This window comes from Mauremys mutica, chromosome 13 (genome assembly GCF_020497125.1).
Source record: "Mauremys mutica isolate MM-2020 ecotype Southern chromosome 13, ASM2049712v1, whole genome shotgun sequence".
Lineage (NCBI taxonomy): Eukaryota > Metazoa > Chordata > Testudines > Geoemydidae > Mauremys > Mauremys mutica.
The window spans coordinates 32,611,497-32,639,190 of NC_059084.1; the positions used below are offsets into that span (position 1 = coordinate 32,611,497).

A 27,694-nucleotide genomic window follows, 5' to 3' on the forward strand; every position below is an offset into this window, starting at 1 on the left:
ATTGCCTTAATATGTTTTTTAAAGGGTCTGAATAAAATGACACTGCAAAATTGTCATAAGGTGATTTTTAAATACTGTAGTTATAAATCTCCTGGGGGCGGAGGGTGGTGGTGGAGCTTTCCCTTTAAAATATCCTAGAAAATTCAAGCATTTCACAAAATATAATAAGCATTTGAAAATGATCCTCTAACTCAAAAAACTGAATTTTTATCAGACTTTTTCATCCTCACTAAAATGAAGAGTCTGGAACAAAGCTTAACTTTCCTGTTCCTTCCACCCCAATCCACCCAAGACCTCCACCTTCCTGTCCTCTTCCCCAGTAAGCTTCCTTCATCTCACATGAGACTCCCTCCCATGCAACGCACTTCCATTCATGGGCCACTCACTTTCCTCCTGCCCCAATCCACACCCTCTTCCCATAAAACACTTGTTTTCTATGATGTACTTCTCATCCTGACTCCTACGCTGCCTGTTCTCCCTGTCTTGATTCTGATCATGCTTCTTGACTCCTTGGGAAAACCTCATGCATCTTTTATCCTCCACTAGGAGGAATAGCTTCTTTTGGAACTGAACTGTGGCAAATGTAAGAAAACGTAATATATGACGTGAATAATCCCAAAATGAATCCCAGACTGGTTTCCAGTAGTCAGAATGTGGCTAACGTAGGACAAGGCTTGATTTGTTTCCTTTTAAAACAGATCCTAACAGTGGCAGAACAAGGCAGAAATCTATGCTCAAAGTTTCTGAGCCAGACTCTGCTCTGTTACACTGATGTAAATGTGGAGTAACGCCAGTGATTTTAATGGCCTTACTTTATATTCACACCAGTGTAACTGAGAGCAAATATGGGCCACTGTGTATAAACAGCTCTAGCTGAAAGCATAACAAAGGCTGTATTGTGCTATGCAAGGCAGAGGCAATAAACGAATTCAAAAGACATCTAGAAGTAGGGTTTTGAGTGGTCTGGTGGGAAAGCAAGAAGGTGGGATTAAGATAAATTAGACAGGGTTGCCATGTTGGGCTGGACAGTCCCATCCTGTTCCTATCATCTCTTACAACTTTTAAAACATGCACTGATACAAATCAGGTTTTTGTACCGAACAAGCAAATCTTGTACATTTCAGACATATAGTATCCCTGCATCATACCAGAAACACCCTTGTTAAAAAGAAACGTATTTGAATTCGGAATGTTTATTTCAAATCAGTCCCTGACGCATGTGTTTAGATAGAGTACAATTTATGTGGAGTAATGATAGTGAATCTTGATGTTACCAGGGAAGATCTAAGAATAAGGAGCAGGAATTTTCTGACATCTCCCCTTCTCTAAGTTCCATGGTATGGAGTCCTAACAATCAACTCCACTGCACCCTGATTCAGGAGTATGAGAATACACTCAAGACACCACAGTCTTGCTTTTTACCAAAACATGATATGGAAGCTAATCTAATATCTTTGTTGCCAAGGTCCTCTGATAGAAAGAAAGAGAGCTGCAATTTCTAGTACTGACTCTGGCTCCCCGTTACAAACTGATTAAGCAGCTGCCAGTTTGGATAATTTAAACTTGCTCATTGTAAGCCACAAGATGGAGATGTCTGGCAGAGCAGGATCGTAAGGAAGCCTTTTACCCAGCCTAATGTTACTATTAACACTTTGAGCCATTGCATCAAGCCAATTTTTATGTTTGTTTTTTAAGTTTGGTAGAAATGTCACAAGTGGAAAAATTAAGTAAAGAGCACTGGTTAGCCACAGAACTGGACACACCTGGCTGCAAACCCACCAAAAGAAACTGACTTCATTAGTACTAGCAGCAGCGGAGTAAAATTTATATCTGAAATTTGCCTGCACCAGTAGAATTGCTGAGGCCAAAAGCTCTCTGTCTGTTTTTACAGCTGTGTCATGTTTTGATTCCTGACTCTTGCTGACACTCTGGAGTGCTGAAGGAGCCCAGGCTCCAGGGTCCCAAAACTTTGCAGCTGAGATTCAGATCTCAGAGATTTAACTATCAGTTTATGAAATAATACAAAGTCAAACTGGAGTTGGAGCTGATATAAATTAGTAGTAAAAATGCAACACGTATTAATTTAACAGCAATGATCCAGCATTTTTAAGAACAGACGGCAAATTCTAAATACATTGATGCCAGTTCTGAAATATAAAACTTAATGTACATTTTCTGCATCAGCTGTATTAACTACAGGTTAGATACATGAAAGGGGATTGGACTCCTGAATGTCCCTCTCTCAAAATGTACCCTATCTCTTACTGATCTTAGACAAACTGACTTTTAAAAATAACCTGATCAGTGGAAGATTTTTATATTTTAATGAGTGCACATGCCCGAAAGCCTCTTAACAGAAGAATACAGTTAAAAATGTCCAAGATTAAATTAATGAACTGCTCTGCTTTCTGCTTATCAGTCAGGTAGCTACATCAATCACCTACTCCAGAAATTTGTACCCAGCTCTCCTCAGCCTTGTCTAACCAACCAAAACCTACCTTAGAGAGACAAGGTATATTAGGTAATATATTTTACTGGTCCAACTTCTATTGGTGAGAGAGAAAATTTTTTGAGCTACACAGAGCTCTTCTTCAGATCTGGGAATGTTACTGAGAATGGTCACAGCTAAATACAAGATTGAACAGATATTTAGTATACTCTACGGGACGATTAGAACTACCGGGCTAGAAGAGACTGCAAGGATCACTAGTCTCATCCCCTGCCAAGATGCAGGATTTGTTGGGTCTAAACCAGGGATCGGCAACCTTTGGCACACGGCTTGCCAGAGTAAGCACCCCGGCAGGCCAAGACGGTTTGTTTACCTGCCGCGTCCGCATGTTCGGCCGATCACGACTCCCACTGGCCGCGGTTCGCCACTCCAGGCCAATGGGGGCAGCGGGAAGCGGCAGCCAATACATCCCTCGGATCACGCTGCTTCCCGCCGCCCGCATTGGCCTGGAGTGCTGAACCACGGCCAGTGGGAGCCGTGATCGGCCGAACCTGCGGACACAGCAGGTAAACAAACCGGCCCAGCCCGCCAGGGTGCTTACCCTGGCAGGCCGCGTGCCAAAGGTTGCCGATCCCTGGTCTAAACCATCCCAGACAGATGCTCTCCAGCCTCCTTTTGAAAACCTCCAGTGAAGGAGCTTCCACAACCTCCCCAGGCAGTCTGTTCCCTTGTCCTACCGCTCTTACTGTTCAAGGTGAAGTGGCCCATTAACACCCTATAGTCATAGGACAAAAAGGGGGGTTAGTGGGTTACAGATTGCTGTATGATCAACACCCCCCACAACACACTTTTCAAGATCCATGGGTCCTACTCATGCCTATCACAACATGTGCTGTACCTCATCCAGTGCACTAAATGCCACAACAACAACGTGGGTGAAACCAGACAATCACTACATTCTCAAATGAACTCCCACAGGAAAATGATAAAAGACAACAATACCATACACCTATGGGTGAACACCTTTCACAAAGCGATCACTATATATCTGACCTATCAGTCCTCATCCTCAAAGGAAACATGCATAATCCTTTCAAAAGATGAGTCTGGGAGCTTAAATTTATAACTTTGATATGGTTTTAATAAAGACCCTGGCTTATTACAACAATCTGTAACCCACTAACCCCCCCTTTTTGTCCTATGACTGCTGGGGTGTTAATGACCCACTTTACCTTGAATTGTCCCATAGAATATGTACTAACTACTTATGCTAAACTATCTGGAGCCTCTGATAGGGTCCCAAAACTCAGGCTGCAGCCCCTGCCCCATGTCTATACCATAATTAAACAGCCCCTTAGCCCGAGTCAGCTGGCACAGGCAGCTGCGGGTGTCTAATGCGGGTGTCTAAGTACCCTCTGAGTATGTCCCAGACCTGAAGAAGAGCTCCATGTAGCTTCAAAGGTTGTCTCTCTCACTAACAGAAGTTGGTCCAGTAAAAGACATTACCTCATCCACCTTGTCTCTCTAATATCCTGGGACTGACACAGCTACAACAACACTGCATACAAAAACTTTCTTAGCAGCTATAAATTACTGAACTCTTTATGCAACCCAGTGGAAGTTCAGACTGGTGGATTCCCTTGCAGAAATCCAGTTTTTAAGACAGAAATAGTTTCCTTTTCTCTTCAGGGCTGCACAAAGGTGGACTAGCAAATTTCATACAGATACAGATTCTCTTTTGGCCCAGGAAACCATATTCTCTCATGGAATGAGCTTTAATTCCCAAAAGGTAGTGGAGACCCTCCCGCCATTTATGCCTCCTTAGTACAGGAATAAATCCATCTGTTTGACAGTGAGAAGATGACCCTCTAGGCCTTCTCAGATGTCTAGACCATGACAAACTGGACTTCTTAACCTTCTGGGAGCAGTGCATGAGATACTTCAGGGACCTAAAAGCATGCTGTGATCTTCCCTTTATCTGAAATAAGGCTGGATAAGACGACCAGAATCTGAAATTTACTTTGGAAGTAGCTACTCAGAAATCAGAAAGGAATATTTAATGAGGAGAGCTGCCATGATAAATATATTTTTGGTGGCTTCCAATGACACTCAGATAAAGCTATCAGAAGCTAGAAGCTCGAATAGGGAGAGAGAGAAAGCTGGTAGAAAGAGCAGATTAAACAGTCTAGGACAAGACAATTGACTCAGGCCTGACTGGGAGATTTGCTTTGGCTGGACAGCATCTTGGAATTAAGCAGTGCAATCCAATAAAAGAATTTCCAGCATCTCCTCCAATAGTTCCTAAGGTCAAAACTTGGTCCTTGTGGTTTCTCAAGACTGACTTCATTCTCCACTTCCTCCTGGAGGAACTCCAGAACTTGGGAAACAGAACAAGACCAACCTTGCATGCCCTGCAAGGGCTTCTTTTAGAGAAAAAGCTCTAAGGATGGGAGTATGGATTAGAGAGAACAGGCTTATGGGAGTTCAGACCAATGTCCATATTTAAGAATCCCTAATATCTAAGGGACATTTTTCATGAACCATGCTTTCAGATGTAATTAGACCCAGATAACTGAGATAAATTTGACCCCATGCAAGATGATCTGAAAAATGTCAAGCAGGAACCATGTTCCCCAAATGTTAACATCATAAGTTTCAAATACCATGATCAACAGAGCTAGTCCCTAGAGAGCTAGTAGGAGGAAAGCATATTGGGTCTTCCCCAACAGAATAAATCCGATGTCCAGTCCAGAATCCGGAAAACTCTGAACCTGATACAAAACCTGTGAAGCTTGGATTCCTCTGTTGTAGCAAAGTAGTCTACTGAGGGAATCCCTCATTTTGAGTAAACTGCCTTGAACTTCCCCATACCCAATCCCCATACCCAATCCTCTCTAAGAAGGAGGATCTGATGACAGAGCCAGTCTGCCCGGAGACAGACCACCACTAACTCAGTTAGCTGGTGTGGTTCTGCCAATCTTGGGGGTATTACTACTTGAGCCACTGTCTTACTCTGGGTGCTTCCATGTTTGTTTATGTACAAGATTTACTGAGTTGTCTGTGAAGACAAGAACTGATTGGCCCTATGGCTATTTCCACGAGACCAGGAGAAAAAAAATCATATTGCTCGCAAATTCAGATTTACTGTGAAATTTCTTTTCCTGCCTAGTTCAGATGGCTTGATTAGATTGAGAGTGAACTATGGCTCCCAGACTTTAAAAATGACTACCCACTAATGAAGATCCCCAAGAGGCAACTCTGACTTCCAATCCCACAGTGAGTACCACCAATGAAAGAACTGCCTTATGGAGGCTGGTGAAGAAAACCTCAGATTCCACCTGGAAAACAATGGCCTCTTTACCCTGCTCTGGCAGAATGAAGGGTCATAAAAACAGCAGACTAGGCCATTGAAGAACACTGCTGGTGGAGGAGAATTACCTGGGTGCCACCGAGCTGGTGTAACAGCTCTATATCACTCTCTCACACCACTGGGCTCTGACTATTCTCAGCTGTTGCAATGGCTCCAAGTTAGAAACTACAAACTCCTGGGGAAGCAAGGTAAAGGTTTAGACCAGAACATGCACCATCGTAAGTGGGGACAGAAATCCTCTGAACCTCTCTATTCTTACTTTAGAGAGTTCCTCCACAGAACCTTTGAAGAGGTGTGTGACAAGACGAGAAAGAGCTCCTCCCTTTCCCCCACTGCCCTCTCACCCATGTGGCAAAAACGGCAGAATGAGCCTGCCACAGAGGAACATTAAAGTCCCCTTCTTCTCTCTGCATCTGCTACTATCATCTAAGGGCATATCTACACGTACAGAACTGCAGTGGTGCATCTGTACTGATGCAGCTGCGGTGCTGCAGCACATCTGGTGAAGATGCCATATGCCAATAGGAGAGAGCTCTACTGTCGGCATAATAAAACCACCTCCATGAATGGCAGAAACTACGTTGGTGGGAGAAGCTCTCCCACTGACATACTGCTGTCCACACCAGCGCTTAGGTTGGTGTAATTTATGTGGCACAGGGGGTGGTTTATTCACACCCCTGAGCAACATGAGTTATGCCAACATAAGCTGTAGTGTAGACATAGGCTAGGCCTACACTGCGGGGGGGTGGGGGGGGAGGTGTCGACCTAAGATACGCAACTTCAGCTACACAAATAGACTCTGCTTCTGCCTCTCGCCATGGTGGAGTTCTAGAGTCGATGGCAGAGCAATCAGGGTTCAATTTTATTGCATCTACACTAGGTGAGATAAATTGATCCCCGATAGCTCAATCACTACCCGCAGATGTACCCATAGCCTTATCTCTCAAAGGCAGGCTGTAGATTAATTAGAGAAGGACTGGACTACTGGAGAGACAAGATCTGGGTGCCCATTTTGGATCAGCTAGCTGATTGAACGTAGTGCCTGGGTGATAAGCAGAAGGCAGACCATTCCACAAAGCTCACTGCAATGAAGCCTTGAGCACAATTATACGTACGTGTGTGTGTAGCAGTGGACAAAGTACTAAGGACTGTCCCAGCTGCCCCTCTTCTAGCCATTGTTTAGCTAATTTCTTGTAGGTGTTGCAGCAGAACTGAGTCCTAAGGGAAAGATCAGCACAGAGGTGGAGGTCCATGTTTAGCAGGTGACGTAAGAAATCACATAGTCAACTGTGGGACTAGGGGTAAAACAGTGTATTAGGCTGGCAACACAGGCAGAGAGGAGGGGATAAATTGACAAGATCATCTAAGATGAGTTACATGCCCAAATGAAGCAATGAAAAGGAGCAAAAGAAATCCTAAGATCTTGGAAACATCTATATTTCACCACATGTCCAACAAACAATACTCACTGAAATTAAAAGGTACAGCACAAAAAGTAAAATCCCTGCAAGCTGTATGGAAACTTTTAAAAGACACCATAATAGAGGCTCAACTTAAATGTATACCCCAAATTAAAAAACATATTAAAAGAACCAAAAAAGTGCCACTGTGGCTAAACAACAAAGTTAAAGAAGCACTGAGAGGCAAAAAGGCATCCTTTAAAAAGTGGAAGTTAAATCCTAGTGAGAAAAATAGAAAGGAGCATAAACTCTGGCAAATGAAGTGTAAAAATATAATTAGGAAGGCCAAAAAGGAATTTGAATAACATCTAACCAAAGATTCAAAAAGTAATAGCAAAAAAATGTTAAGTACATCAGAAGCCTGCTAAAGAACAAAATTGTCAGACACGTAAACAAACGTAATTTGTTGGGGGAAGAGTCAACATGCTTTTTGTAAAGGGAAATCTACTACAATTCTTTGAGGGGGAGTCAACAAGCATGTGGACAAGGAGACTTTGACTCCCTCAGGGAACTGATGGGCAAGGTCCCCAGGGAGAATAACATGACGGGGAAAGGAGTCGAGGAAAGCTGGCTGTATTTTAAAGAAACCTTATTGAGGTTGCAGGAACAAACCATCCCGATATGTAGGAAGAAAAGTAAATATGGCAGGCGACCAGTTTGGCTTAACAGTGAAATCCTTGCTCGTCTTAAACACAAAAAAACAGCTTACAAGAAGTGGAAGATTGGACAAATAACCAGGGAGGAGTATAAAAGTATTGCTCAGGCATGCAGGTGTGAAATTAGGAAGGCCAAATCACACTTGGAGTTGCAGCTAGCCGGAGATGTTAGGAGTAACAAGAAGGGTTTCTTTAGGTATGTTAGCAACAAGAAGACAGTCAAGGAAAGTGTGGGCCCCTTGCTGAATGAGGGAGGGAACCTAGTGACGGAGGATGTGGAGAAAGCTAGTGTACTCAATGCTTTTTTTGCCTCTGTCTTCACAGACAAGGTCAGCTCCCAGACAGCTGCACTCTGCAGCACGGTATGGGGAGGAGGTGACCAGCTCTCTGTGGAGAAAGAAGTAGTTCGGGACTATTTAGGAAAGCTGGATGAGCACAAGTCCATGGGGCCAGATGCGCTGCATCCGAGGGTGCTAAAGGAGTTGGCCGATGAGATTGCAGAGCCATTGGCCATTATCTTTGAAAAATCATGGCGATCGGGGGAGATCCCGGACGACTGGAAAAAAGCTAATGTAGTGCCCATCTTTAAAAAAGGGAAGAAGGAAGATCCAGGGATCTACAGGCCAGTCAGTCTCACCTCAGTCCCTGGAAAAATCATGGAACAGGTCCTCAAGGAATCAATTCTGAACCACTTAAAGGAGGGGAAAGTGATCAGGAACAGTCAGCATGGATTCACCAAGGGCAAGTCATGCCTGACTAACCTAATTGCCTTCTATGATGAGAGAACTGGCTCTGTGGATGAGGGGAAAGCAGTGGATGTGCTATTTCTGGACTTTAGCAAAACTTTTGATACAGTCTCCCACAGTATTCTTGCCAGCAAGTTAAAGAAGTATGGGCTGGATGAATGGACGGTAAGGTGGATAGAAAACTGGCTAGATGTTCGGGCTCAACGGTTCCATGTCTAGTTGGCAGCCGGTATCAAGTGGAGTGCCCCAAGGGTCGGTGCTGGGGCCGGTTTTATTCAATATCTTCATTAACGATCTGGAGGATGGTGTGGACTGCACCCTTAGCAAGTTTGCAGATGACACTAAACTGGGAGGAGTGGTTGATACGTTGCAGGGTAGGGATAGGATACAGAGGGACCTAGACAAATTAGAGGATTGGGCCAAAAGAAATATGATGAGGTTCAACAAGGACAAGTGCAGAGTCCTGCACTTAGGACGGAAGAATCCCATGCACTGTTACAGACTAGGGACCGAATGGCTGGGCAGCAGTTCTGCAGAAATGACCTAGGGGTTACGGTGGACGAAGAGCTGAATATGAGTCAACAGTGTGCCCTTGTTGCCAAGAAGGCTAATGGCATTTTGGGTTGTATAAGTAGGGGCATTTCCAGCAGATCGAGGGATGTGATCATTCCCCTCTACTCAGCACTGGTGAGGCCTCATTTGGAGTACTGTGTCCAGTTTTGGGCCCCACACTACAAGAAGGATGTGGATAAATTGGAGAGAGTCCAGCGGAGGGCAACAAAAATGATTAGGGGGCTGGAGCACATGACTTATGAGGAGAGGCTGAGGGAACTGGGATTGTTTAGTCTGCAGAAGAGAAGAATGAGGGGGGATTTGATAGCTGCTTTCAACTACCTGAAAGGGGGTTCCAAAGAGGATGGATCTAGACTGTTCTCAGTGGTAGAAGATGACAGAACAAGGAGTAATGGTCTCAAGTTGCAGAGGGGGAGGTTTAGGTTGGACATTAGGAAAAACTTTTTCACTAGTAGGGTGGTGAAGAACTGGAATGGGTTACCTAGGGAGGTAGTGGAATCTCCTTCCTTAGAGGTTTTTAAGGTCAGGCTTGACAAAGTCCTGGCTGGGATGATTTAGTTGGGTTTGGTCCTGCTTTGAGCAGGGGGTTGGACTAGATGACCTCCTGAGGTCCCTTCCAACCCTGAGATTCTATGATTCTATGATTCTAAGGGGGATCCAGTGGATACAGTGTACTTAGATTTTCCAAAAGCCTTTGACAAGGTCCCTCACCAAAGGCTCTTAAGCAAAGTAAGCTGTTGTGGGATAAGAGGGAAGATCTTCTCATGGATTGGTAACTGGTTAAAAGATAGGAAACAAAGGGTAGGAATAAATGGTCAGTTTTCAGAATGGAGAGAGGTAAATAGTGGTGTCCTCCAGGGGTCTGTACTGGGCCCAGTCCTATTCAACATATTCATAAATAATCTGTAAAAAATGGGTAAAGAGTGAGGTGGCAAAATTTGCAGATGATACAAAACTACTCAATATAAAGTCCAAAGCAGACTGCAAAGAGCTACAAAAGGATCTCTCCAAACTGGGTGACTGGGTAACAAAATGGCAGATGAAATTCAATGTTGATAAATGCAAAGTAATGCACATTGGAAAACCTAATCCCAACTATACATATAAAATGATGGGGTCTAAATTAGCTATTACCACTCAAGAAAGAGGTCTTGGAGTCATTGTTGATAATTTTCTGAAACCATCCACTCAATGTAAAGTGACAGTCAAAAAAGCGAATAGAATGTTGGGAATTATTAAAAAAGGGATAGATAATTAGACAGAAAATATCATATTGCTCCTACATAAATCCATGGTATGCCCACATGTTGAATACTGCATGCAGATATGGTTGCCCCATCTCAAAAAAAGATATATTGGAATTGGAAAAGGTTCAGAAAAGGGCAACAAAAATTATTTGGGGTATGGAACGGCTGCCATATGAGGAGACGTTAATAAGACTGGGACTTTTCAGCTTGGAAAAGAGACGACTAAAGGGGGATATGACGGAGGTCTATAAAATCATGACTGGTGTGGAGAAAGTAAATAAGGAAGTATTATTTACTCCTCCTAATAATACAAGAACTAGGGGTCACCAAATAAATTAATAGGCAGTGGATTTAAAACAAACAAAAAAGCATTTTTTCACACAACACAGTCAACCTGTGGAACTCCTTGCAAGAAGATGTTGTGGAGGCCAAGACTATAACAAGGTTCTAAAAAGAACTAGATACGTTCATGGAGGATAGGTCTATCAATGGCTATTAGCTAGGATGAACAGGAATGGTATCCCTAGCCTCTGTTTGCCAGAAGCTGGGAATGGGTGACAGGGGATGGATTACTTGATGGTTACTTGTTCTGTTCATTCCCTCTGGGGCACCTGGCATTGGCCACTGTCGGAAGACAAGATACTGGGCTAGATGGACCTTTGGTCTGACCCAGTATGGCCCTTCTTATGTTCTTAAAGGAGCAGTCTGTGGGATCAAGCTTGTAGATACATACAACCTCTGTCTTTAAATATTTGCTGTTCCCAGACAAAAGCTCTGTTAAAATGGAGTTACAGCTGAGAACACATTTAAATAACTTAGGGGAAAGTACATTATAGGGATGCTGTCATTATCGCAAACCAAGCGATATAAACCTAGGAAATTCAGAATTAAGGTTAAACTTAAAAGAAATCTAAACATGCTAAGGTATGGAAACATACAGTTAGGTCACACACACAACTTTAACTCTGGTTGGTACTGACATTATGCAGTAACCACACAACCATGCTGAATACCTTTTAGTGTGTGCGGTCCCTGATTAGACAAGACTGATTTCTGAAGATTCTTTTTAAGTCTTCAAGGGGAGTTTTGAAGGCAATGGGGATAGCCTGATTTACAGGAGACAGAGAGACTCCTAAATTCAGATCTATTCCAAAGACTAGATCCAACAAGGGGCTGCCTTGTGTGCACTTTCTGTAACTAACTGGGTAAAGCACCTGGACAGCAGAGTTCTCAGAAAGTTTCAGGCAACTTTAAAAAACAAAAAACAAAACAAAAAACAAAAAAAACCAGTTGTCACTGAGGGAGCAACTGAAATCTCCCAGAATCAATACTTCCTAGGACTCTCTGAGCAATGAAAAGAGAAGAGTGTACACCTAATAGAGAAACACTCCCTTGCATACTGAAGCAACCAATATCATTAGCAGTACCTTCAAGTGTTGTGGACCCATTGCACATACAGAAGAGAGCTCACAATACAATTAGTGCAATTTAGAAACAAAAGGGAGTGCGGGGGAGGAGACAAGATTAATTCTAACCTATGGTTAATATTCCCTCTTTTGAATGTTACTTGACCCAGCTCCCTAGCTGACCCTGCCTTATACTCGTTTCTTTAGTAACTGGGGCCATATAGGCCAACTGGTATATTAACTCTTCTAGGTTTTCTATCTGTTCTATTTACTTTAATCCTGAACAATCTCATTTTTTCCTGCAATAGCATAACCACAGTTTCCTCATTTCCCAATACAAGTCACAATAGGCATTGCCTCCCCATCCAACCGTTGCCTGCAGAAGTACTGGAGTCCTGTGAAGATGAGGACATTCATTTCCATCAGCCCTGCAGAGGTCACTATACTTCAAGGTTTGTGAAGGTCATCTCCTAGTGCTGCTGCCCCATGCACTGCACTCTCTGAGGCCCCAGGCCAATGCTGGTATGGAGTGGCACACTCTGATTCAAAGACTTTAAGGCCAGAAGGGACCATTGTGATTACCTTGGGTGACCTTCTGCAGAGTACAGGTCACTCAGTGCTTCCTGCATTAAACCCTTAACTTGTGATTGAACTGCCCTTGAAGCTCTTGTTCCTTTATAAGCTCCCTTCTGAGATCAGGACCAGTATGCAGAGAATCCAAACTGTAGATTGTACTTGCGGTTAGTTATATAGCATTATATAGAAACTCTGTCCTCTCTCCCTGCTCCCATCCACTGTCCTGGGTACATGGAATACTGAAATCCCAGCTAAAACCAGTCAGACCAAGTCTTGCTCCACCTTAATCCCACAGCCACTGTTCTAATATGTGCCAGGTCACAAAACATTAAATGGTTTGTGTCATCAAAATAATCAAGAAAGTCAACACCAGACAAAGATGACTTACCCCCATCACCTTACCACGCTGTTCAACGTCTTCCCACATAGAATGAACTATATAGCGACACATGTATTTTCCAGCTCGACCCTCCTGTTTCATTCGTACCAGACACATCCTGCAAGAGAACAAGCACCAGAGAAGTTGGTTTGATTTACAACTGCTTCTTCAGATCTTAGAAGAGTAAAAAAAGCTATTTTTATTTTAAATTCCTTGCAAATCTCACTGCAGCATGGAAAGTGCTATAAGTATAAATAATATTCTGCTCTGCTTAGAAAAGTTCCTCTATAAAAATGGCACATTTTTACTTTCACAAACTTTCCTTCTGTGTATTTAAAGTCAGATCTGCTGGATTTCAGACTAGTCTACAGTGGGGAAATCTACCTGAATATTTAAACTGTTTAAAAAATGGCTGGAGCTGCAGCATAGACAAGGCTACCATAGGTGTAATTATTCTTCAAATTAGTGAAACCCTCAGAAAGCAGGTTATAAAAATGGCTCTGCCTTCTGGAGCCAGTGCAGTTCCAATCAGTTTTAAAACCAGATTGAATTTTGGGGAAAATTTCCCAAATGTAGATAAAGCCTTGGTGACAGTATGTTTGTATTGCTTTTTATTCCTGTAAGCCTTGCAGAGCCAGTCCAGCTACAGAAGGCGGCACTGGAGTCTGTCCAAGCTCATTTCTCAACAATTCCTTAAGAATGTGAAGGTCCTTGGAGCAGGGCCAGGTCGCCTTCAGGGAACTGAACCTGTTGTAATTAAATTGACTGTACTGAACAGCCTCTGTGTCCTCATTACTCATTGCTGTATCAGTTTAAGAATCACTGCAGGTTTGACCCATGTCCACACTAAGGCTATGTTTATACTACGAGCTAGCGGTGTGATTCCCAGCTTGTGTAGACATACTCATGATAGCTTTCATCTGAGCTAGAACACTACAAATAGGGTAGCTGTGGTAGCATGGGCAGCAGCGGAATGGACTGGCTGCCCCGAGTACATGCCCACAGGGTTCAGGAGGGTATGTACTCAGGGCGGCTAGCTCCTGCTACCATGGCTTCCATTGTCCATGCTACCACAGCCATACTACTATTTTTAGCACATTAGCTCACATGAGAGCTAGTATGGGTATGTCTATGCAAGCTGAGATTCATAGTACGTAGTGTAGACATAGCCTAAGGACTTCTGTATACCCCACATTGCCACTTAGTTTGTGGCAATGTGGGGTGTAAATCTACCTCACAGTAATTTGCTGTGCACTAAGTGTCTACCTGGACCCTGCTACAGTGCACAAAAAGTTCTCTAGTGTGCTTTGATTTACCTTGCTTTGAAATGGGAGTAGATTAAAGTGCACTAGAAAACTTTTAGTTCACAGCAGCAGGATCCACACATACCCATGGAAACTCAGCATGTGGCAGATTTACAACTCAGCTTGCTGTGAACAAACTCTAGCACTGCCCTAAACTGTTTCAGCTGCAATGACCCACTCTTCAGACCAGCGCATTCTGGGAGACTTTGCAAGGTTCCAAGTGCACTGTGGGACATTAGCAGGAAAACTAGGTTGAACTGTTTCAGCTTCTCTGCATCAAAACTGGCACTAAAACAGCTCAGGCTAAACCAGTATTTAGCCCTGAAAAAATATATTCTACTCTGCTTGGTTCGTAGCGTGCTTGTAAACCATTTGGAGCACTTTCATGTGTGAATGCAAAGTGATAGGTTAGGAGATTAAAATGGTGCTTAGATCTGTTTCTCTAGTGCTTAGATATTTCTCTCTGTTTCACCAGATGTTTCTCTAGTGTACACAAGACCTGTGTCTACCTTTGCACATTGTGGCTCCTGCCTCAGTAGAAAGAATAAATTAGCTGCAGAATCTTTATTATTGGGGATGATGTGCAAAAAGGAAAGAAATCAGTTTATATCTCAGATTCCAGACAGGGTCCTGACCATTAGAAAAAAACATCTTTTTCTTGTAAACGGAGCAAAAATTATTCTGGAGGTGAATTACTGATGGACAATAAAACTAGAGCCCCATAAAGCCATTTGTACCAAGACACTTGTCAGAATAGAGCCACATTTTCCAAACCGCACACAAGTGTTTATTTTAAACTTAGAAACTGGAGATGAAAAACATCTCATGGACCTAATTTCTTGATGGAGGACATCTGGAAATGGTGAGTGTTGATTGGCTGGAGCTGGTTATGGAGCCCTTAGGCTAGGGATGGGGGTAGGGATAGCTCAGTGGTTTGAGCATTGGCCTGCTAAACCCTGGGTTGTGAGTTCAATCCTTGAGGGGGCCATTTAGGGAACTGGGGTAAAAATCTGTCTGGGGATTGGTCCTGCTTTGAGCAGGGGGTTGGACTAGATGACCTCCTGAGGTCCCTTCCAACCCTGATATTCTAAGGTTAAGGCAGCTTCTGTCACATCTTCTGCTCTCTTTCTTGCATAGTTTTGCCCATACAAACACTATGATCAGTAATAATCTTGGAATCCCATTGCTTTCCCCACACCTACTAAGATAGATAACAAAAGACCATGTTTGGGAGCCCAACTCTAGTAAACAAAAGTGGTTTTATATGTTACAGCCTGGGTAGTGAAGCCAAGGAAGAAAGCAAGGAGCCCTGGCAAGAGATTCCCTCAATACAAATGTTGCTTCCCATCCAAGCTGCACTATCCCTCAGTGGTGTCATGGTAGAAGGCAGGAGTGCAACAGACCAATAATTACAATCCATTACTAGTAATGCAAGAATGGAGTAGTTTTCAGAGTAAACCTTGTTCCTCTTGAAGCCTGAATGGACGCTGTGTGTTTGGATGCATAGTTCTGTCATAGAGCAGTTCAGCAGCACCAAGAGTGAGGTCATGGAATTCTGCAGTTTATTTGAAAATTTGGTAGTTTGTTACTACACCTGCCATCTGAGGTTTAAAAGACACAGATTTTCTTAGACTATAAACTTTATACCTAGATCAACACGGTATGAAATGTTTTACTTTTTCACTACAGAACACGTTCTGTAGTCCACTCAAATACTGACTCATCTTTGTCACACCACTAAGGTGAAACTGTTCCACTTCAGATTACTAGTTTTAAAAAGTTGTTTGCATCATTACTTTAAAACTATGATATGTTGATGCTTAAAATATCTTCTAAATATTGCCTTTTTATCTGGTTACCTAAAACAATCACTGTTCTGCACTGGTGGTGGAAAAAGCAGATAGTACCCACAGTCAGTTAAAATACTTGCATTTTTAACCAGTTAGAGTCAGATTGGATCCTTTATGCTGTATGTGCATTGAAATCAAATCTAAGGGACAAGTTCTGTCTTCATAAGCACAAGCAGGGGTGCCCTTTTTAAATCAGTAAGTGTCCTACAGGTGGATGTCCCACCAAATGACCCAGATTGTTTCCAATGCAATATCCTGAAGTTAGTAGTGAGGAAACTAGGCAAAATCATATTGCCTGACAAAAAAAATTAGATGAATACAATGAAGAAATAATTGTACTGCGAGACTTTTATTACAGCCAAATAATAAACTGGATTAGAACCACCATGAAATTCCAACACAAAAATACATTTAAAATCTTTACATTTCCAGCGAGTGAAATACAGCTAGCCACTCTTTAATCTTATTAAAAGACAGTAACTTTGAGTTTATACCTGACTAATCACGATTAAAGTACTTGATACAAATTAAATTTCACACCATTAATCAGCAGTTAAACTAATAGTTTCAAGTTAAGTAACATCATTTCACATCTGACCACCAAAGCTTCAGTTTAAGGACTTATCTGACAAATACACCAAGGCCTGGTCTACACTACATGGCTAGGTCAATGCAAGGTAGCTTGCATCAACCTAGCCGTAGATGCGTCTTCACTTACATTTGGCTCTGCCGACGTAAGTGCCCTGCTATACTGACATACTAACACCATCTTCCCGAGTGGTGTAGAGCCACAGTCTATATAGTTAGACCAATGCAGTGATAGTGTAGACACTGTGTTACTTACATCTACTTTTATTGGCCTTCAGGAGCTCTCCCACAATGCCCCACATTGACTGCTCTGGTCACCGTTTTGAACTCTGCTGCCGAGGGGTCTGGTAGACAGGAAGCCCCCCTCCCCTTTAAAGGCCCATGAATTTTTGAAGTTTTGTATCTGAAATGGAGTGTTCTTTCCCTTTCATAAGTTCTGTTCCCTTAATTTATTAAGTTTTAAATGTTTTTTTTAATTACCTGGTTCATCTTACAGAATAAAATTCTATTTTTTGGAACAAAATTCATCTTTATTAGTTCACAACATAAGCTATCTGGTGCTGAGCAGGTCTGACACCCACCAATTTACTGTTACTTCATTTTGTCATAGAACCCGTATTGTCATCAATCACAGACAATATTAATAGGTACATTGACAATGTTATATTCCTACATACACAGCAATGACTACAAGATTCATACCACGCTGCAAAAGAGCAAGGCCAGGTAGAGCACACTACAGCAACACACACTACTCACTATTAACATGGTCTTTTAATGACTGAGCTCTTCTTATAGCCCCGGGATTTGGCTGTTCAAAACCAGCAGACAGACACTCCACTTCCACCCTGGCAGTAATTTTTCCCCCTTTGTATCACAGATATTATGCAGGACACAGCAGACAGCTATATGTAGATTTTTTTTTCCTCACGAGGTCCAATCTTGTTAGTAAACAATGCCAGCAACCCTTCAAACAACTAAAGGCCCATTCAACTGTCATTCTGCACCTGCTGAGCTGATAGTTGAAGCACTCCTTGGTGCTGTCAAGGTGGCAAGTGTATGGCTTCATGAGCTATGGGAGCAAGGGGAAGGCTGGGTCTCCCACAATCACTATTGGCATTGCACCATTCCCAGTGGTAATCCGCCAGTTGGGAAAGAAAGTCCCTTCTTGCAGCTTTCTGAATAGTTCTGTGTTCTTAAAGATGCATGCACCATGCAACTTTCCTGACCAGCCCACACTGATGTCCCCGGTGATCCGCCAGCATTACCATAGAAAAGTAATCCTTTCTATTGATGTCCTCTATGCCAAGGCAGTTTGGAGCTAAAATAGGGATATGCATGCCATCCATCACCCCACCCCAGTTTGGGAACCCCACTGCTGCAAAACCATCCACTATATCCTTCCCATTGTCCAGAGTCACAGTCCTATGTCGCAGGAGGCGATTAATGGTCCTGCACACTTGCATGACAACTGCCTCCACGGTGGATTTCCTGTCTCCAAATTGATTCTCAACTAACCAGTTGCAATCTGGTGTTGCAAGCTTCCGCAGTGCAGTCAACACTCACTTCTCAACAGTCAGTGCAGCTCTCACTTTGGTGTCTCTGTGCTGGAGGGCTGTGGAAGGTGGCCAGGTAGGGTGAGTACAGACTCTCAAAGAATAACAGTTGATGAGTACCCTTTCTTTCATCCTCCCACAGTGGTCTAAGATCAAATGCTTCAGACACAGGCTAGAAACCATCTTTTTCCAAGTTACCCTGTACCAGCCAGAGCAATCAATATCTTACTCATCCAATGAGCCTGAGATGTGAGCCACCCTCTAGCCTATTACTTCATCATACAACAAAAAATCCTATTGCAATCCATATAAAACACGACAGACTTCAGTTTGTGTAACAACTTGTGGGGTTTTCCCATGAGTACAGTGAAAATAAGTCAGAGTGAAGTGGCAGAATTAAAGCTATTGTTAAATTGTAACTGAGTATTCCCAAGCATTCTAAGCCAAAGGTTTTCTCACTTTCAGAATGTTGGTTTTATAACTTTAACTCTGAATTCCTTGACTTTCAAAAGGAAGGATATTGTGTTTTTATTTTAATAAATACAATGCTTTAAATTAATAGATATCATTGTATTTAGAACTTAAAATCTATTTCACTGAAGCTTTTGCCTGGGATTTTATATTGACCCCAGGTAGCTGAACTCATAGTCCTATAACAGTTCATACAGATTCTTCCGACTGCTGGTCTAAACTGGGTTTGCAGATAATGGCCAGTAACCCTAGCTGAGGCCACATATCTCATGGAGGACTATCTGGTCACTCAAGCCATTCAGGGGCCTGCTATGAAGTGAATGATGGCTCCTGATATGTTAGAGATGGAAATAAGCCAAGGACTCAAAAGTGGTGGTAGAAAATGCAGACTGCTATCCGAGGAACATACCTCAAGGTCCATGGGTCAGATTTCCCTATGACAATAGGCTTCTGCCCTTAAGTGTCCTTGTCCCACACCTACATAGGAGCAGGGGCTCACTGCTACTCAGAAAGAAGGTAACACAGCTGCCGGAAGACGAAGGACAGACATGACAACTCCTGTGGACAACACGGGCACTGATTCCGCGACTGTCACTACAAGGAGTGTAACTTTGGGCAGGTCTGGACCAGAGAGAACAAGACCTGAAGAAAACGCCTGAGGAAACTCACAATCTCAGTTGAAGAGGGTCAAAAGACACTGGCCCTCAGACTTTGGGTGTAATCAGACCTTTATCCCAGAACAAATGGCCAGTTTATACCCATTTGGTCTTGTGCCAACATAGTCCCTTAGCATAAATAGCTAGTCACCCTCCTTGGAATATTGTCTTCAGTTGTGGGAACTCCAATAACAGAAAAATGTCAAAGGACTGGAAAGAAATCTGAAACCAGCAACCAAAATTAACAGAAGGCTGAAGGCAATTAATTAGGAGGAAAGATTAAAGTAGCTAAATATGCACTGTTTGCCCAAATCACTGCTAAGTAGGATACATAATTTTCCTAAAGTACTTGAAAGAGAAAAAACTTTGTTTAGAGATGTATATAATTAGGGGACAGGAATGGACCGAGGACGAGAATGTGCAGCAGAATAAGACCATTAGATATAAGGAAAACAGATTTTAAGGAATTAAATCTAATGAAGGTGCAATGGAAAGAAATATTAAAGAAAGCTGATGGACAATGCAAGACACACGTTAAAGCACCATGAACTCCCCTTCCTCTAAAACAGAAGAATATAAGAAACTGCCAATGTATCTTCAGAAAGAACCTCAAACATCTTAGGGCACAGCAGAATCTGGACTGGAAGTGGAAAGGAGAAGCATGTGACTGGGTGAAGATCTGGGAGGCCACATGTGCCTATGGTTAGCTGCAAGTAACAACAGACTATTTGGAGCAGTAGCAGCCTTACTTTTGAAGATAAACTCTTTCCAGCACTTTGGCTACCCACAGAGATAATTGCCAGCGGTTCTGCTTATGTTCTTGGGGGGAATGAATCTTTCAGTGAGGTAATGGAAGGGAAATTAAGGGAAGGGCAAACAGAGGTAATTTTAATATTTCCATTAAATGTTTTTAGGGTTTCTTTGTTTTAAGATCAAAGTTGTTTCTCAGTCTGATTCACACATATTTAAAAAGCAAGGTAACAGAGTCCAAACATAGTTTTAGGTTGAAAATGTAAACCCAAATAGTCAGGAAATTATTATTTAGGTGCCCACATTACTCCCAACTCTGTGACCAAAAAGATACAATACAATAGGGCCTTTCATTAAATAATCACACAACATATTCATATATATCCAATACAGGTTTCAAATGTTATGTTAACAGTTTTTTAAGTGGAATAAGCTGCCAAGGAAGTAAGATGCAAAGACTCTCAATACATTTCAGAGTCTGGAAATTAAAGGGGAAAGACGGGAAATAAGAGATGCAGAAAAATGAGGGGGACAGGGTTGCTGGGCCAAGTGACTATTTCTTCCCAGAAATTTCTTTTGGCCTGTGGATAGATCCTATAGGTTACAGTAGTAAACTTAATTCTTCAGACGTTAGGCTCCTAAGAGAACTGGCAGTCTGGAAAATACTGTATTGCCTTGTGTGTCCCTGCTACGTCCCTCTGACCTTTTCGAATGTGTTATGTTAGATGAAAATTAGATTTTTTTTGGCTACTTATTTCACAAATGAAGAAAAAAATATTGCTTATGGCGTTAAATATTTTTACATGCACCCAATCTGGCATTTACTGAACTTGCAGGGCCATTTTAGAGGTGCAAGTGTAAATGTCAGTGCTATAATTTGTTAAAGGTTTCTGACAGCCAGCAATTAAAATCGCCACAAATTCTCACAATTTAAACCACTTTACGTAAATGTAAACTTTTCCTAAAACAGCTAAATGAGAGTTTTCCATCCAGCCTGAGTAAGGCTTTTTGATAAGCTCATGGCAATGCTCTTTCTGCTACTGAGGATTTTCGAGAATACTACAAATATTAGTTTCTCTTTGGGTCTGTTTGACCTTTAATAAAAATGTGCTAAAACACCGAAGCTAACCATGGAACTGCTTTTTGACCTGACAGGATTGCTTCAGTCTGCATCATGAAAATAAACAACTTATTATTATAACGTTCACTTACCAGACATGAAGTTGGGCTATTAGAAACCAAGAGTTCAATGTATCAGGCATATGGCACCCTAGGAGAAACAAAACAAAACTAAACACAGAAAAATTGCAAGATGCTTTCCATTGATTTTTACATTTTAAAGAAACGTTCTTACCTTAAATATATTTTTGTACTTTAACTTGTTGTTTCATACACTAAACATATATTAGAAGATCCTGCCTAGATCTACTTCAAAAGTTTGTGTTTTACTCCACAGAGAGCTCCGAAAACAAATTTTACTCACTTTTTAGGGGGAAGGAATTGTCATTTACTGTACGTTTGGACAGCACCTTGACTGGCTGGCCTCTAGGTGCTACCACACTGTAAATGTTAAAACCAAATAATAATAAGGAAGACCCATCTCTCTTTCCAGATCTAACTCTATTAGCACAGAGAAGACCTCTATCCATCCCATACCTCTTAATCTGATCTCAGTGCTCAGACCTCACACCTGCTAATTCAGAAACTGTCTCACTCTTCATGCTTTAACCTGATTGTTGAGATCAGTTAGGACAGACTTGCTACCAGTTCCTTCTTTTGCATGTCTGCATATGTCAAGGCCCCTCATGTTCTGGAACAGACTTCCTCCCTTGGTCTGACAGAGGTAGAGTATGTGGACATTCAGAGCACACTGACAGGCTCTTCTGTTTACCCAAGACAAAGTTCAACTCTATAAAGCAGGCCATACAAAGCCTATGCACCACGTAAGTCAAAGATGCACAGACCTCATATGGGTCTCTGCACAAGGGAGAATTTCACTCTCGAATTTTTCTGGAGGGGTGGGAAAGAAGGGGTTCATTAGGCTGTAGAAGTCCTTTGAGTGTCATCTCTGACATCATGTCAATTTGATTATTTACTATTTGGATATTTTAAATCCTTCATTGTTCATATGCCCAGAGATCCTAACAGACAGTCTATAAACTGGGAAAATTAAAGTAAACAACAGCTGGGAGTTCTAGAAGCACAGCGACTAATCACATGCAAATTAAGAACCCGACTTGCTGATAATATAGAAAGGCGTCTAGTGTAAGTGCAAAAAGCTAATGTTAATGCAACATTCAGGTTGTGGAACCAAGCATTCAATTAAGGAATTTCAAAATGTAAAGGTTCTTTCTGCTGCGTTAATTTGGCCAAGCTGGAAAATATGTATTTTGCTTTCCCTGTAAAATGCAATCTTTCATATATTTTTGTTCACCTCTGCATACCATCTATTATGCAGAGAATATAGAATGGTGTAGTATAAAGATTTTATCAATATGAGTTTTCAGTATCAGCAAATCCCAAATGAGTGCCAATAAAACCGTGTCATGTATTCTGTATACGCCACATATGTTACAAAACTAACTCAACAACTTGTTTACTGGGACTATTTTTATATCCTTGATAGACAGATTCCCCAAGGCTGCAATTTATTTTCATTGTATCTAATGTAACTGAGTATGTTTTCATTATCTGTATAAATATCTAACAGTAATACTCTATGGCAGTGGTTCTTAACCTGGGGTAGCATGCACACCCTGGGGGTGCGAGACATGCCAGATTTTTTCAGAAGATAAATCATCGAAAACACAAATTAAGCACAGGCAAGTAAGTACAACTACTTCGTTTCATCAAACCTACGTATTTATTAACATTATACATTTTTAACGATTACTGTAATATACAAACAAAAAATATCTAGGTTTAAGGGGTGCAAGAACATATTTTGATTTTTGATAAGGGGGGGTGAGAACATATTTTGAGAACCAAAGGGGTGCAGGCTGCAGTAAAGGTTAAGAACCACTGTTCTATGGTCTGGAAGCAGCCATCACAAGGCTGAAGGCAGAGAGTTCTTCAAAAGATGGCAGGTGTAAAATGGAATGAATTTAAGACCAATGAAGAAGTTAGAAGGAGAGTAGGTTGTGAAATCAGGGTATAAGACTGGTTACAAATCAAAAAGATTACAATGGTGGGGACACTGCAGATGACAAACAGAAGACAGGATGTCAAACAAAATAATGCAAGCACAAGCAAGGTCAGTCCCACCTAGAGGTCAACTACCATCTAGATGGCAGAACATCATGTGCAAAGACATAACCAGGCTGGGCTTAATAGAGGAACAAGCCATGGACAGGAATGAGTGGCGACACTGTACTGCTCCCCATCTCTGCAAAGATGCTCCAGGATGAAAGAGAGAATGAGAGAGACAGAAAATGTCTAATCCTCTTTTGACTCCTACAAACCTTTTGGCTTCAGTGATACCTCATGGCAATGAATGCCACAAATTATATATATATTTTATTTTACTGTTATTTTACCATTTTAAATTCGTTGCCTTCAATTTTTTTCGGACCTTTTGTTCTTGTATGATAGAATCATAGGGTTAGAAGGGATTGCAAGGGTCATCTAGTCTAACCCCTGCCACGATGCAGGATTTGTTGTGTCTAAACCATCCAAGATAGATGGCTATCCAGCCTCCTTGGAAAACCTCCAGTGAAGAAGCTTCCACAACTTCCCAAGGCATCTGTTCCATTGTCCCACTATTCTTACAGTTAGGAAGTTTTTCCTGAGATTCAATCTAAATCTATTATGCTGTAGTTTAAACCCATTGCCTCTTGTCTTGCCCTCTCTAGCAAAATAGAACTTTTCTCCACCTTTTTTATGGCAGCCTTTCAGGTATCTGAAGACCGCTTTCATATCCCCCTTTAATCTTCTCGCTTCCAAACTAAACATATCCAGTTCCTTCAGCCTTTGCTCAGCTGGCTTGCATTCCATCCCTTTGATCATCTTTGTCACTCGCTTCTGGATTCTTTCTGGTTTCTCTTCATCCTTTCTATACATTAGTGACCAAAACCGGACACAGTGCTTCATCTGAGGTCAAACCAGCACTAAGCAGAGCGGTACTATCACCTCCCGTGACTTGCATGCTATGCCTCTGTTAATGCAAGCTGAAACTGCATTTGCTTTTTTTGCAACAGCATCGCATCACTTTGAGGTTGTGAGCCACAACTCCCAGATCTTTTTCAGTAGCACTGCTGCCAAGCCAGTTTTCCCCCATTCTGTATTTGTACATTTGGTTTTTCTTCCCTAAGTATAGCACCTTAATATTTGTCTTCACTGAATTTATCAAGATCCCTTTGAATTTTAGCTCTATCCTCCAAAGTGTTGGCAACCTCCCCAGCTTTGTGTCATCTGCAAACTTGATCAGTATGCTCTCTATTCCTATGTCCAAGTTATTAATAAAGATGTTAAACAACACCTGACCCAGAAGAGATCCCTATGGAACTCAACTTGAGACCTCCCTCCAAATCCATCATTCCATTAATAGCTACTCTTTGTTTGCGGTTGTTTAACCAATTGTGTGTCCACTTAATGACAAGCCCGCATTTCTCCAGCTTACTTATCAGAATACCATGTGGGACTATGTCAAAAGCCTTGCTGAAGTCCAGGTATATTATGTCCACAGCATTCCTCCGATCCACCAAATCAGTTGCCCTGTCTAAAAGGAAAATCAAGCTGGTTTGAAATGATTTGTTCTTGGTAAATCCAAGCTGGCTGCTAGTAATTGCCCCTTCATCCTCCAGGTATTGGCAAATTGAATGTTTTACACATTGCTCTATTAGCTTCCAGGTATCGAGGTCACGTTGACTTGTCTATAATTCTCCGGCTCCTCTTTTCCCCCCTTTTATAGACGGGGCTCTATATTTGCCCTTCTTCAATCCTCCAGGACCTCTCCTGTCATCCATGAGTTTGTACATATTATTGCCAGTGGCTCCAAGATTTCTTCAGCTAATTCCTTCAGTGCCCTCAGGTGAATAGCATCAGGCCTTGCCGATCTGAATTCATTGAAACTGGTCAGAAGATCTCCAATGTGTTCTTTACTTATCCCGATCTGCATCCTTTCCCTTTTATTGTCTATAGTAACTTGGCTAGTCATCCGATCACGTTATTTTTTGTGAGAAGACTGAAACAAAGTAGGCATTGAGCAGCTCCACCTTTCTATCATCTTCTGTTACCAGCTCACCTTCTCTGTTAACCAGTGGACCCACACTGTCTTTGATCTTTCTTTTTTTTGTCTGAACAAATTTGAAGAATCCCCTCCTGTTGTCTCTAGCATTCCTTGCCAGCAGTAACTCATTCTTTGCCATGGCTTTCCTGATTTTGGCCCTACACGCTTGCACTATTCCCAGGTATACTTCCTTGGTGACATACCCCTCCTTCCATTTCCCGTATGCATCCCTTTGGGGTTTTAGATAGCTAAAAAGCTACTTGTGCAGCCACACTGGCTCTTATCTTTCCTCTGTGTCGGACTAGCTTGATGTTGAGTCTCTAGTATTACATCTTTTAAGAACTGCCAGCCCCCTTTGACTCCTTTTTTCTTAATTGGTTTTTCCATGGGACCTTGCCTACTATTTCTCTGACTCAGTTGAAATCCACCTTCCTGAAGTCCAGTGTCCTTGTTTTGCTGTTCTCATGCCCTCCTTTCCATAGGATCTTGAATTCTATTACATCATGATCACTTCCTCCCAAGTTCCCGACCACTTTACAGTCACAACTAGTTCATCCCTGTTGGTCAAAAGCAGATCCAAAATGGATGACCTGCTAGTTGAGGGAAACTAGAAGAGCCCTAATTAACTTCACTATACTGTTCATTTTTTTCATACTTATACCATTTCCTCTCTTTTCATCCCCAGAAGGTAAAGAGTCCCAATCTTTTCAATCTCTCTTCATATGGAAGTCTCTCCATGCGTCTAATAATGTTCACTACCTATATTTGGACCCCTTCTATTTCTGCTCTTTTTTTAATATATATAACTAGAACAGAACATAATATTCCAGGTGAGGCGTTATCATCGATTTATATAATGGAATGATAATATTTTCAGTATTACTTTTTTTTTTAAATCACTGCTGCGCATTGCACAAAAGTTTTAAATTGAACTGTCCACAAGGATACCTTTACTTTTATCATGAGTGTCTACAGTTAATTCAGAAACCAACAATGTGTATGATCAATTTAAATTAGTCCTTCCAATGTGCACGAACTTGGCACTTAACACTGAATTTCATTTTCCTGCATGCTGTCCATTTTCCTACCTTGGCTATGTCCCTCAGAAGTTCCCCACAGGTTTCTCAAATCTTGACTAACCTAAATATTTTGTGCCATCTGAGGACTTGGCCAATTTTTTTAAAATTCTAAGTCAATTACAACATCTGTTTCTCCATTATCCATTACTTTGCTGATGTACTTAAAGAATTCTAATTGATTAGAGAGGCAGTTTTCCTTTACAGATGCTGTTGCTGGTTTGTCCATTCCTGTCTAAAGAAATCTGATAATTCTAGTTTTAACCAATTTTAGTTGATGCTGAAGTAGGCTTATGGGTCTGCAACTCCCAGGATCACCCACTGCTTGGTAAACTGGCCACAATCAAACATCTACTCCTGATAGCAAGTCGTCAGCTCCCAATGACTTGTTAAATTTTCAAACTAGCATTTTCATGCTGTCTTCCATGTTGCCCCTCACACATCAGAGGAGCTCGCTGTAAACATGTAAAAACTACCTCACTGTCCTCCTTAAAACTCTCCTCTGCCATGTTGCTTAAAAAAACCTAACAGACAGGAAGCTGGTAGGCTGAGAAGCTGCCCATCATACTGACCAATGTTGTCTCATGGTTTCTGTGATGGGTTGGGTCACAGAAACCTCCTTGGGAGCTGCCACTTGATGTGCCAAGACTACCCCTGCTCCCATTTTCCCTGCCAGCTCAGGACTCCAGCACCCTGTCTTGCTGAGCCAGACACTCCCATCTGTTCCAACAAAGACCCAGGGTCTGAATTACTTGCCCCAAAGCTGCAGGTTAACCTGAAAACAGCTCACAGACGTGTGCTTGTCTTTAGCACTTAGATGCCCAACTCCCAATGGGGTCTAAACCCAAATAAATCTGTTTTACCCTGTATAAAGCTTATGCAGGGTAAACTCATAAATTGTTCGCCATCTATAACACGGATAGAGAGATATGCACAGTTGTTTGCTCCCCCAGGTATTAATACATACACTAAAAAGTGATTTTATTAAATACAGAAAGTAGGATTTAAGTGGTTCCAAGCAGTAACAGTCAGAATAAAGTAAGTCACCAAGCAAAATAAAATAAAATGCGCAAATCTATGTCTAATTAAACTGAATACAGATAATCTCACCCTCAGAGATGCTTCAGTAAATTTTTTCCTCAGACTGGACACCTTCCAGGCCTGGGCACAATTCTTTCCCCTGGTACAGCTCTTGTTCCAGCTCAGGTGGTAGCTAGGGGATTCTTCATGATGGTTCCTCTTCCCTCTTTGTTCTGTTCCACCCCTTTATATATCTTTTGCATAAGGCGGGAATCCTTTGTCTCTCTCTGGGTTTCCACCCCCCCCACACACACACAAACACACACACACACTG

At 41.9% G+C, this 27,694-nt stretch overlaps 1 protein-coding gene across 4 annotated transcripts in view; it reads right to left on the reverse strand.

Moving 5' to 3' along the window:
• LOC123348237 (ubiquinol-cytochrome-c reductase complex assembly factor 1) overlaps positions 1-27,694 on the reverse strand; it is a 97,803-nt gene that overhangs the window by 35,722 nt on the left and 34,387 nt on the right. For all 4 annotated transcript variants that reach the window (XM_044985723.1, XM_044985724.1, XM_044985722.1 and 1 more), the window contains 2 exons: positions 21,250-21,307; positions 12,872-12,980 (listed from right to left, as the gene is read on the reverse strand). In XM_044985723.1, coding sequence (XP_044841658.1) covers positions 12,872-12,980; positions 21,250-21,307 — 167 coding nt within the window. The remainder of the gene's footprint in view (positions 1-12,871; positions 12,981-21,249; positions 21,308-27,694) is intronic.